Source organism: Lampetra planeri, chromosome 65 (assembly GCF_965212315.1).
Source record: "Lampetra planeri chromosome 65, kcLamPlan1.2.h2, whole genome shotgun sequence".
NCBI lineage: Eukaryota > Metazoa > Chordata > Hyperoartia > Petromyzontiformes > Petromyzontidae > Lampetra > Lampetra planeri.
The window spans coordinates 140,488-153,081 of NC_136171.1; the positions used below are offsets into that span (position 1 = coordinate 140,488).

The 12,594-nt window shown below is 49.6% G+C and overlaps 1 protein-coding gene across 1 annotated transcript in view; it reads left to right on the forward strand.

The window, feature by feature from the left end:
- Positions 1-12,594, forward strand: part of COPA (coat protein complex I subunit alpha) — a 79,763-nt gene that overhangs the window by 45,784 nt on the left and 21,385 nt on the right. Inside the window, exons 21-26 of the mRNA XM_078619887.1 lie at positions 391-486; positions 4,968-5,056; positions 6,016-6,139; positions 7,141-7,230; positions 7,496-7,605; positions 8,827-8,904. Coding sequence (XP_078476013.1) covers positions 391-486; positions 4,968-5,056; positions 6,016-6,139; positions 7,141-7,230; positions 7,496-7,605; positions 8,827-8,904 — 587 coding nt within the window. The remainder of the gene's footprint in view (positions 1-390; positions 487-4,967; positions 5,057-6,015; positions 6,140-7,140; positions 7,231-7,495; positions 7,606-8,826; positions 8,905-12,594) is intronic.

The following is a 12,594-nucleotide window of genomic DNA, read 5'->3' on the forward strand; positions in this document are numbered from 1 at the left end:
CACTAGCCCCAACAGTCTGTTAAGGGTATAACAGGGATATTTGTCTTGTGTATCTGTGCAGGGAATGGTAGTGCAGCAGTTAGCATGCTAAGCGTTAGTGCAACGGTGACCATTGTTCAATTCCTGCTCATAACCGGAAACATCGTGACCATTATCGAACCGGTCTTGGACTTCCCCTAGCGCAACTCCATTTTATATGAGCAACTGGCGCAGTGCATATTCAACATCAGCACCGGGGAGACAAAGGCAGCCCGGGGTATGGTGTTGGCCACACCATCCCCTCGTGCCTTTCCAGCTTCCATAGGTGCTACTCGCTATAACATCTTTTGCCTCACCAGTCTGTTAAAGGCTATACGGGGGGCGGGATCTTTGTCTTTGTGTCTTTCCCAGCCGAGATCCGCAAGGACGTGAGCGGCCACTACCAGAACGCGCTCTACTTGGGAGACGTGGCGGAGCGAGTGCGGGTCCTCAAGAACTGCGGCCAGAGTGAGTGTCCTTACACCCACAATCAAACTGGGCCAGAGTGAATGGTGCGTGCGGACGTGTCTATGCGCTTTTGTCATTGTGAGCATCTCGGTCCTCTACTATTGTTGAAGAGCAACTGCCTCCCCAACTGCCCAGTAGCATCCTTAATGAGCCTCCTCCATAGAGGCCGTTCTTGACACCTTCTGGTAACCGATCTCTGGCACATCCACTCCGCATCATAACGAGCGGAGGTGACGGTGCGGTAAAAACGCAGCAAGTTGGCACAGGGGGTGCAGATGTCAGTCATATCAGTCGGTGCCACCCATGTCACCTGCATCTGTCTCCGTGAACTCCTGCCAGCAGCGAGTCTTTCAACAGTTTAACGTGGCCTCAAAGTGCACCTAGCCCAGCGCCAAGCACCGTGCTGACGTTGCCGCCACTTTGTGGCAAATGGCGGCTGTCGTAACACGCGGAGCAGTGGTGCAGTGGTTAGCGGCACCACTCTACGAACCCGACGACCCGAGTACGATTTTCTGCTCGCCGTCGCTGACGAATATCTGAACCGGTTCAGGGACACCCCCAAGTCGACTTAGCATCAAATGAGTACCTGATGCAGCATGTATTAAACATCAACAGTGGCATGGTGCTGGCCACACAACCCCCTCGTGTGCCATACCAGCCTTCATAGATGCTGGCTAACGTAATGATAATATCAACTTGTAACGTGGCGCCACTGCCGCACAGTATTAACTTCACTATCGAAGGTGTGACGAGGAACCACAGATGAGCAGCAGCAGTCAGGCGGCGAAGAACCGGCGCTACCAACATATTGCCCAAGCTCTGGTTCTATATATGGACGTATTGGCGGTACATTGGTGCAGCATAAGAAACCGGTCCTCATAAAACAATCTACAATCTAAAATCTGTTTATCAGCCTTTAATTTGCCCTGTCACCAAGTTTAACACGATTCGAGGGTTTATTCAATCTACTGAGACTTGCTAAAAAATATCAATATTGAACGTTGATTTGGGTCCGTTGAATTGAGGAACCGTCTGACCAAGTCTAGGGCACGAGTCAAATCTTCCTTTTGAACATGGAGCAGCCAATCGTCATAAGGCTGGGTGCCGCTATTTACGGCAACATAATGAAGCTTTGTGTTAAGCCGCTTTTAACATTCATCTTCCGACCGCTTCCACATCATGAGAACTGATTTTGACGTACACCCCGCAATATTTTTTTACCGGGGTTGCGAATCCTCAGAAAATAAATCATTCTTTTAATTTTTTATAAATATATATATCTATAACGTGCACCACCGTTGTACCGCCAATACGTTCATATGCAGGGTGTCCATAAAGCCCCTATCTATTTTATTGAACTAATGGTATTTTTTTTTTATTTGCAGGACCTTATGAATATGAATGGTACAAGAACGTGCGATGGTAGTAAAAGTTTCAATAAGATCGGGTCTCTTGTCATTTCGCAAATATCGTGTCGGGACAACCTTTACAAATGTTTTCCAAATCGCTGGATGTGACACAGTGGCAAGAGGCCCTGGACGGCCCCATCTCTGGATTGAACACCTTCCAGATGTCTTTGCATGGGGCTTTATCAAGTTAGAGGTGTATCGAGCAAGAGTTACAGATCTGCAAGGTTTACGAGATCATGGATAGGAGCGGCAGTTACAAAAAATAACACCATAGATGTTGCAAAAGCTGTTCCGCAGTGCAGCTGATAGATTTGAGCTGTGCAAAGATATTTATGGTGCTCATGCAGAATCCAATGCTTAATTGTAATTAATACATATACCTCTGATTAATTACACTGGTCAACAAAAAAAAAGTTTTTATGGCCTGGACTTTTGCAGCTGTTTTAGACTAATTTCAGGCTGCTGATTCCAAATCTGATCTCAGATTTGCTCTATCACATCTCATTTTCATGCTATCGGCATACCCCATTTTAATTGATATTACCCGAAATTAACTCTGTCACTTATGATTGCAAGTTGTTGCGAGTCAGTGACTGCTTTAGTGTTAAAATATTGTGCTGTATTTTTAGGATAGTGTGTTTATAATATCATTTTATGTAGATATCCACCACATTTATTTAATATTTTTCTCCTGCAGGGCGTGGTCTAACAATGGCTACAACATCCAAAAGAAGGAAATGCAGTAATGACCCAGATATATTCTGCTACATCTGTGGTAGCTTCACTTTGCAGGATCAAAAGCGCAACATCAATACCTTTGTCAAGAAGGTTTATCTTGCCTACTTTAAAGTACGACTTGGAGACCAAGACAAAAATTGGGCTTCTCACAAAGTGTGTAAAACCTGTGTTGAAACTTGGCGATCATGGTCTAAAGGAAAGAATGCTAAGCTGAAGTTTGGTGTGCCAATGGTTTGGAGAGAACCTACAACCATTTGGATTACTGCTACTTCTGCCTTGTCAATGTAAAAGGTTTCAATGAGAAAAACAAACAACACTTACAATACCCAGATATCCCATATGCCAGACGACCAGTTGAGCACTGTGAGGAAATGCCTGTGCCTGTATTTACTGAGCTACCAGAGATTGATGTTGAATCCCTCAATTTACCTGCTTCTACAGATAATGATGATGATGCTCAGATTGAATATAAGCCATCTGATGCAGATTGTGATAAAATGTATCTGTTTAGTCAGCCTGAATTGAATGATCTTGTAAGAGATTTGTGTTTGCCAAAGCAGTCTGCTGAATTGTTGGCTTCCAGGCTGCAAGAGAAAGGACTACTCAGACCTGGCACTAGTGTCTCCTTTTATCGTAACAGAGAAGCAGCACTGCGAAAGTACTTCCATTCAGATGGTCAACTTGTTTATTGTAATGATGTTGAAGGGCTTCTCAATATGGGACTGCCCGCATATGATTCAAGTGAATGGAGACTTTTTATTGACAGTAGTAAAAGGAGTTTGAAATGTGTGTTACTTCACAACAGAAATATATATGGTTAAATCCCAATAGGACACTGTAAAAATGAATGAAGAGTATGCCAACATCAAGATTGTTCTGGATCAATTGGAATACCATGTTCATGGATGGCTAATTTGTGTTGATTTGAAAATGGTTAATTTTCTGCTGGGTCATTAGAACACTGGGTTAAAAAGAACTGGCCACCAAGAATCAGTTTGACGCCTGGTGACAAGAACATCAAGAATGAGCCTCTGGTTGATAGGAATAAAATTGTATTTCCCCCACTGCACATAAAACTTGGGTTAATGAAGCAATTTGTCAAAGCTCTTGATCACACTGGAGACTGCTTCAGCTATATATGTTCAACCTTTTCAAGTCTCAGTGCCGAGAAGTAAAAGGCAGGAATATTTGATGGCCCTCAAATAAGAGCACTCATCAGGGATCCACACTTTGTTACAACAATGACTGCGGCAGAGGCTAGAGCTTGGAATGCATTCTCTGATGTGGTGCGGAATTTCCTTGGGAACAGGAAAGCGGACAACTATCGAGAGCTTGTGGAGGAGCTGCTCTTGAGTTTCCAAGCACTTGGATGTAGAATGAGCATCAAGGTTCACTACTTACATAGTCACTTGGCCCAGTTTCCAGAGAACATGGGTCACGTGAGCGAAGAGCAAGGTGAACGCTTTCATCAAGACATTAAAGTTATGGAAGAACGTTACCAAGGCCGATGGGACTCAAACATGGTGGCAGATTACTGCTGGTCCTTGACAAGCTGTACATCGGAGATCGTCAAAGAAGAGGTCGTTTATGCAGATGTAACATCACTATTGTGAATGACCTTTTTGTACATATTTTTCTTATCTTCACAATTCAATTCTTACATGATAATATGCATTCACTCACATTGATATGCAGTCACTCTCACAACTGTGCTACGGCTCATTAAATGTTTGTTTCATTATTGTATATTGTATCTTATCTTATTCTTGTATGGATGTCTGTTTAGCTATTCGTATATGAGCATAAATTTGCAGTTTTTATTGAAAATGCAATATTTGATATCTCAAAAACCTGATGTGATAGACAAACACTGATGCCAGATTTGGAATCGGCACCCCAAAATTACCTTCAAACCGTTGGAATACCTTATGCCAGAAAAAGTGTGTTGACCAGTGTTATTATTCTTGCGAAATTTATCCTAAATTGCTTTGATTTCAGAAAAATAGATAGGGACTTTATGGAGACCCTTTATTAATGTGTTATCGGCCACTTAATAAGTGTTTGACACGTGGGTGGAAATCAGCGTACCCGTACAGACGGCACAGGTGGAGTCCGCCTGATTGCTGTACTGCCTCATTCTGGCAGGCCAATGTCCGGCTCCTCCTTGACCCTGATGGGAAGGGAGTTTCACAGCATCATTGTGGCGAACCACCTCAGCGCTGGAATACAGGGCATGCGTAGTCACCGCCACCTGGCCAAACAGAACTTGCTTCAACAGTCTGTCGAAGGCTATGTGGGGGATCTTGCTCTGCTGTTTGTGTGTGCCACACGCAGAGTCCCTGGCGTACCTGACGGCCGCCACGCATGGCCTGGACGAGGAGGCGGACGGCCTGAAGGCCCAGTTCGACCTGGAGAAGGAGACGGTGAGGATTTATCAGGAGAGCGCTCTTGAGAGCGAGAGTGTCCATTGAGTGTGCCTCACCACAGACTCCAGTCCCAATTCCCTCCCCTCTGCCGCCCACTTGTGTGATTCACGCTGTCACCATCTGAGAATCACACCACCCGTATCCGGAAGAATGCTGTTGCTCTGAAAACAGCTTAACACAATGTGGACATCCCAAAATAAAAATACATCATCAGACACCCAAACATAATCGTACACCCTCCTGCCTTTGGCATTCCACCTCCAAGAAGACACTGATGGCGTAACCATCGATTGCATCATCGGAGCCACAGTGGTGCGGCTGTGGCCTTGCATCACAAAGTCCCAAACTGTGGACCACGTAGTAAACTACTGTTGTCTGCACTTCTGTAATGGAGGAGTAACAACAAAACTACACGAACTTTCTCCTCTGAAACGCTCTCGTGGCTAGCAGCAGAGCTCAACATTGGCATTTAGCTTCTGAACATATTACCATCATTACCAGGAATATAATAAAATGCATTAAAATTCTTATTATTATTCCACTCGTTTACCCAGGAAAGCCTCACACCGTATGTGATGTGTGTGACGCCGTGTGTGATGTGTGTGACGCATGAGGAGCGGTAGTGTAGTGGTTAGCACGCTGTGCGACTAACCTGGCGGCCCAAGTTTGATTCCCGCTCACGGCCAATACCAGTGACGATTTTCTGAACCGGTCCTGGGCCTCCCTTTGGTCGACTCAGCCTCAAATGAGTACCTGGTGCAGTGTGTAAGAACAGCACCACTGGGGAGACAAAGGTTGTTGGGCGTGGTGTTGGCCACCCACCCCCTCGTGTGCTGTGCTGGCCTTCATAGGTGCTCGCTAACAGCACTTGCCCCAACAGTGTTAAAGCTACACGGGAGATCTTTATTTGATATGTGTGACGCCATGTGTAATGACGCGGCCTGCGTCGCGTGCAGCTGCCGGAGGTGAATGCAGATGCCGTGCTGCTGCAGCCGCCGCCCCCCGTGATGCCACTGGACACGAACTGGCCGCTCCTCACCGTTTCCAAGGGATTCTTCGAGGGCGCCATGGCTGCCAAGGGTGTGGACATACGTGGGACACGCGATGCAGAGATGCACGGAGATGACACAGAGACACGATGAGACACCTATATGTACAGGAACACCGAGACATGATGGAGACACCGACATGCAGGACACCGGGACACGATGTGACACTTAAATGCGAAATACTGAGACAAGGGGACGCTGAGATACCAGACACTGCAACAGGGGCACTGGAATACAGGACACTGAGACACAAAGACAGAAAGGGGACACAGGATTCTGACACGCTGAGGCAGACACTGAGATACAATGATACATAGGATACGGAGATACATGTGTGAATGTACACGGGTGTAAATTAACACCAGTGTGTGTGTGTATGCGCGTTAGGTGCTTAACTGAACCTGGTGACTCGAGTTCGATTCCCACTGATGGCCAACACCAGTGGCGATTGTTTGAACCGTTTATGGGCCTCCCCTAGGTCGACTCAGCCTCAAATGAGTACCTGGTGTGGTGTGTAAAAATCGTCACTAGGGAGACAAAGGCAGTTGGGCGTGGTGCTAGTCACCCACCCCCTCGTGTACAGTTCCGGCCTTAATAGGTGCTCGCTAACAGCACTTGCCCTAACAGTCGGTTAAGGCTATATACGGGGAATCTTTGTCTTTGCATGTTCCTTAGGTGCTCGCTAATAACACTTGCCCCAACAGTCTGTTAAAGCTATACGGGAGATCTTTGTCTTTTAAATGCATGTACCTGTAGGGAGTGGTTGTGCAGTGGTTTGTGTTGCGCTGTGCGGTGAACTCTATTCCCGCTCACGGCCAACATCCATGGCAGCGAATATTTGAACCAATTTTGGAGTCTCCCCTAGGTCGTCTTCACCTTAAATAATACCCAGTGCAGTGTGTGTAAAACAATCAGCACTGTCGAGACAAAGGCTGCCGGGCATGGTGCTGGTAAACCAACACCTTCATGTGCCGTGCCGGTCTGCATAGTGCTCGCTAACAGCACTTGCTTTCGGGGAATCTTTGTGAGTAGGCAAGGCAGGACAGATGGCTGCTGACCTGGACATGGAGGTGGGCGGTGGCGAGGGCTGGGGTGATGACGCGGAGCTGGTGCTGGACGAAGGTACGGGATGGACACTTCCCACGGTGCAACCCTCGTGGCTCATAGGATACTTGCCAATTACTTAGCGCATCTGCCCAACCACTACTACCGCCACCACCACCACTTCTACCGCCACCACCAGCAGTATCGCCATCATCATCACTCGCTACCACCCCTGCCAACATCATCACCACGACTACCACCAATCATCACCTGCCACCACAATCACAGCCACCACCACCGCCGAGCGAGTGAGAGAGCAAGCGGGCAACTCTTTTTCCCGCAGAGGGCTTTGCGGACGCAGTGGAGGGCACCGGAGATGACGCGGCAGTAAAGGCGGCTGAGGAGGGCGGCGGCTGGGACGTGGACGAGGACCTGGAGCTGCCCCCCGACCTGGTGGGTGATGCAGGATCAGAGAGGCAGAGATCAGATTGATGTAATATCCGTGAATGGGGTAAGCAACTTGGAGGTTGGGAACAGGAGGAGGAGGAGGTAGTGATGGGTTGGACACGGTGGGTAGGAGTGGAGGAGGATGGGGTAGGCAACTTTGAGGTTGGGAACAGGAGGAGGAGGTAGTGATGAGTGGGACAAGGTATGTCGGGTGGAAAAGGAGGTTGAGATGGGTGGGACACAGCGTGGAAGGTGGAGGATAAGGGCAGGTCACGGAGACTGGCATTGAAGTGCCACCCAGAGGTTGGTGACCAATGGAAAAAGAAGCCCTAAAGCCACACGGTGGTCATGGTGGTGTTGATGATTTTGAGACTCTTTAGGCCCACATTTTTCATCACAGCTCGGCTGTCTCAACTGAGCTGTTAGCTCAAAACTATCGCAAAACTATCGCACGCTTAACTTTCCGAGCCAGCTCTGAGCCGTGGTGGGTCCCAGCCATGCTCAGGATTTCCATGAGGCTGAGCCTGAGCCCCGAGCCACGGTTAAGCCTGAGACGCTCACTCGCACGTCTTTGATATCAGCTGAAGAGCGGTGGTGGCCCAAGCCTGAGCGGAGTCCTGAGAATTGGAAGCCAAGCCAGAGCTGAGCCATGACTTAAGAATACGGCTCTGAAACTGGTCCTTGAAGGAGGGAAAGAACTTAAAGCCAGATTGGTGGTGATGTTCATGATGAGACTCCGAGATGTCCTTGAAAGGACGTGTCACCTGTGTAACAAGGGGAAGACCTAAAGCCAGACGGTTAGCATTGATGGGACTGTGAAAGCAGACCTTGGGGGTTAGGTGGTGTCAAATGTGGAACAGCTGCCAGGGTTTGCCAGAAGGAAGTGATAGGGAGATTATCGGATGCCGCGGTGGAGAGATGTTAACTATCTGGCCTGGTATGCAGGAGGTGTGTTCGAACCTGACCCTGACGTGTCTATATTTGGAGTTTGCATGTTCTCCCCATGGTCGCGTGGATTTTTATCTGGGTCCTCCGGATTTTCCCTCCACGTTTAGAATCAACATGCGTTTAGAGCATTTGGCTACTTTTCATTTTCATATGATCAGCCGCTCGTTGGAATTCCATTCGTGGCCATGACGCTTCTGTAAAACCGACCTGGCCACAAATGGCTTCTGAAAAAAGAGTTATATAGTTATAGTTTAGATAACCCTTCGATGTTGTGTATAGGATGTGCCGTCTGGACCTCTCACCGGCGGAGAAGAGGGATTCTTCGTTCCTCCGACTAAAGGAACCAACCAGAGCCAGGTGTGTCCCACACACACACACACAAATAACTAAATACAGATCCAAGCAGCGCAATCCAACACAATGCTACATGCACAGCCTGACATCGCTGGTTCCAGCAGTATATGTGGCTATACAGGTGTAGTAAGACCGAATTAGGTGCACACACACGCAACTAGGAGGCAACACTATTTATTAAACGGTAAATAATATAACACTCTACATGAGGTGGTGACCACCTTCCTCAACTCACTAACACTCTGGAACACGACACAGACTGGACCAGGCAGGCAACGGCCTGCCTGGCCCAGGACGACGACTCGGGACTTGACGACCGAAGATGTCTTCACCTTGGAGTACAGTCCACAGCAGCCTCGCTCTGCGTTCACACCACGCTTATATTTGGTTTGGCGTGGCTGGCTCCGCCCCGGCGTGGCTGGCTCTCTTCAGGCCACGCCTCCCTTCCCAGGACACGCCTCACTTCCCCCACCTCTGGGAGGGTCCGGATCCCTCCACCACGTGACCCCCCAGGCACCCCCTTGGGGCCCCCAGCCTTCGTACGGGCCGACACAGTAGTGACCTTTCTCTGTCACTACATCACCCCCCCCTGTATAAACACACAGCCGTCCCCGGCTGTAACACAACTGTGAAACATCGAAAAGGTGTGCCTCCGAACCAACAACATCAATAAATGACCGGCGACCGATAAGAAATACAATCACGTAATATATACAGAATCGACGAGGGTAAAAGGGAACCGCATAGAAAATGGGGAATTAACAACAAATATACATGAAAACTGGCTAACCCACTTACGCTCCAGCACAGCCCCCCCCCCCGTTAGAATCACGCATGCAATGACAGTCACCCGTTAGCACCCCCCCCGCCTTTCCGACGTGGCGTCACAACCAGTAGCACGCGTCGGCCATATCGGGGGGGAATTTTCATGTTACCACCCCACCGCCTTTCCGACGCGGCGTCACAACCAGCAGCACGCGTCGGCCATATCGGTGGGATTTTAACCCAGTCTCTCTCCAAGACTCGCATCGCAGCATATAGCTGTACCGACCGAGCTGGAACGACCCATCGTTCACTCACTGCACAACATGCACCCTAACAACTGAGGGATACAGTCTCAACGTAACAGGACAACTCCACCTGAACCTTACGAATCTCCAGCCCACTGTTTCAACGCGCCTCGGAGGGTCTCAACCTCCGAGCCGTCAGGTCAAGCTGTCAGCCATAGCATGACGGGACCACACTCTCTGAGCCATGTGAGCGCACAGCCCACAAGGCTAGACAAGCCACAGAGTGTCTCGATCTCCGGGCTGTCAGGTCAAGCCGTCAGCCATTGCATGACGGGACCACACTCTCGGAGCCATGTGAGCGCACAGCCCACTTGGCTAGACAAGCCACGGAGTGTCTCGATCTCCGGGCTGTCAGGTCAAGCTGTCAGACAGCATGACGGGACCACACTCTCTGAGCCATGTGAGCGCACAGCCCATTAGGCTAGACAAGCCACGGAGTGTCTCGATCTCCGGGCTGTCAGGTCAAGCTGTCAGACAGCATGACGGGACCACCCTCTCTGAGCCATGTGAGCGCACAGCCCACTAGGCTAGACAAGCCACGGAGTGTCTCGATCTCCGGGCTGTCAGGTCAAGCTGTCAGACACAGCATGACGGGACCACACTCTCCGAGCCATGTGAGCGCACAGCCCACTAGGCTAGACATGCCACGGAGTGTTTCAATCTCCGGGCTGTCAGGTCAAGCCGTCAGCCATTGCATGACGGGACCACAACGTTCATGTTAGACACGCAACACTCACTGGGCCATCCTGGTCAGGACCTGCGCCCCAAGATAGGTGACAGCCAGCAGCACAATTCCAAATCCCTGGCCGCATGTCACCATCGCAATTTAACACCATCACAACACATACAATTTGAATTATGATCCCCCACAGAACTGATCCAATGCCGAACAGGTACGCACAATTTGTGACGATCCCGAATATTCAATGGGTCACAACAATACACCTCACATCCCGTATCCGTACACATCGTCTCCGAGACTCGCATTGCAGCATGCAGCTGTACCAACCGAGTGGAGAGCAACGCAATTTGACGGCAATTAACGGAAATGCACCCCCGATCCATGTAGAACACAAGGAGCATTCTCGCACAAAAGACATCATCTGTGCAACAACGGACAGGAACCAACCAGTGAGTTTGAAACAAATCGAACCTGTCATTTCAAAATCTCCTTCAACATTAACCATGGGACTCAGGGCATTCGAATTTTGAGAGCAAAAAAACTATACACAAACCCCAAGAATCGCCAAATTGATTAATACAGTATATGCAGTATATGAAATTCGTACAGTGAATCATTTGGCGCAATGCTCCATCCAGTCCCCACATGGCAACACACACAATCAATACTCCAGACAATCCGAACATAGTAAATAATCACAAGCAAGTAGCCAACATTCCCTACACTGTTAACAATTCCAAGCAAAGCTCCATACGGTCTGTACCTTGGCAACAGTGACGATCAAAGTTTCTTACAGTTACACGTGACAATCACGAGCGAAACTCCATACAGTATACACAATAACAATGGCGATTTCGCAACAAAACGATGTAACAACACGAGTCGTTAACACGGCAACCTACAGCATATCAACGGAGCTCGGGACACCAACAACGAATTAATCATTAACTACACCCAGAAGATACCGATCTCGACGCCGTATTTAACCGTCCGCGAGGAACACAAAACCGGAGAGTCAAACTGAAAAAGTCCCTCCCAGCAGTGTCTCCAACGTCGAAACCCTCTCTTCAATCACGGGCCCCTCTCGCTCTCACCACCGATGCCCTCCCCCGCTCTTCTTACTTCAATGTGGGGAGGGAGGCCCGTAATCACAGGGCTGCAGCGGCGCGCCGCCAGGCCGGCGCAGCACACAAGGCGCAAAAGGCGGGAACGCCGCCATCGCGAAAACACTGCCACGGTGAAAATGGCGGGAACGCCGCTGTGGGAAGTGCGGGAACGCCCACACGTTGAAATGGCGGGAACGCCGGCACGTTGAAGTGGCGGGAAACCCCCGGCATGGTGCAAATGGCGGGAACGCCGGCGCTGTGAAACTGGCGGGAACGCCGCCGCAGTGAAATGCAGGAACGCCGGCACCGCCGAAACGGCGCGAACGCCACAGCTGCGTCATCTTGCAATTTCGCCATCACTCACCACACCCGGCCACTCCCTTGCCACCAGCAGCTGGTCGAGTTGACGAGCGACGTCGCTCCAACTCGCCGTCGATGGCGATCAGCCCGGGCTCGCAGCCTCCTCCCATGCAGGCTGCAGTCGCCCATCCCCCGGGGCACATCACCGGGGCCCCAGACTCCGTGGTCGTCGCAGGGAGAGGCCAGGTGCAACCCACACCCTCCATCCGCACCTCCGGTTGGGTCTTGCACTTCGCTGCCAGCTTTTACACCATGGCAGCGAAGGGTACAGCTTCTTCAAATTAATCAGCGAAAGTTCGATGACCACTTCTACACCAAATGTAGTAAGACCGAATTAGGTGCACACACACACAACTAGGAGGCAACACTATTTATTAAACGGTAAATAATATAACACTCTACATGAGGTGGTGACCACCTTCCTCAACTCACTAACACTCTGGAACACGACACAGACTGGACCAGGCAGGCAACG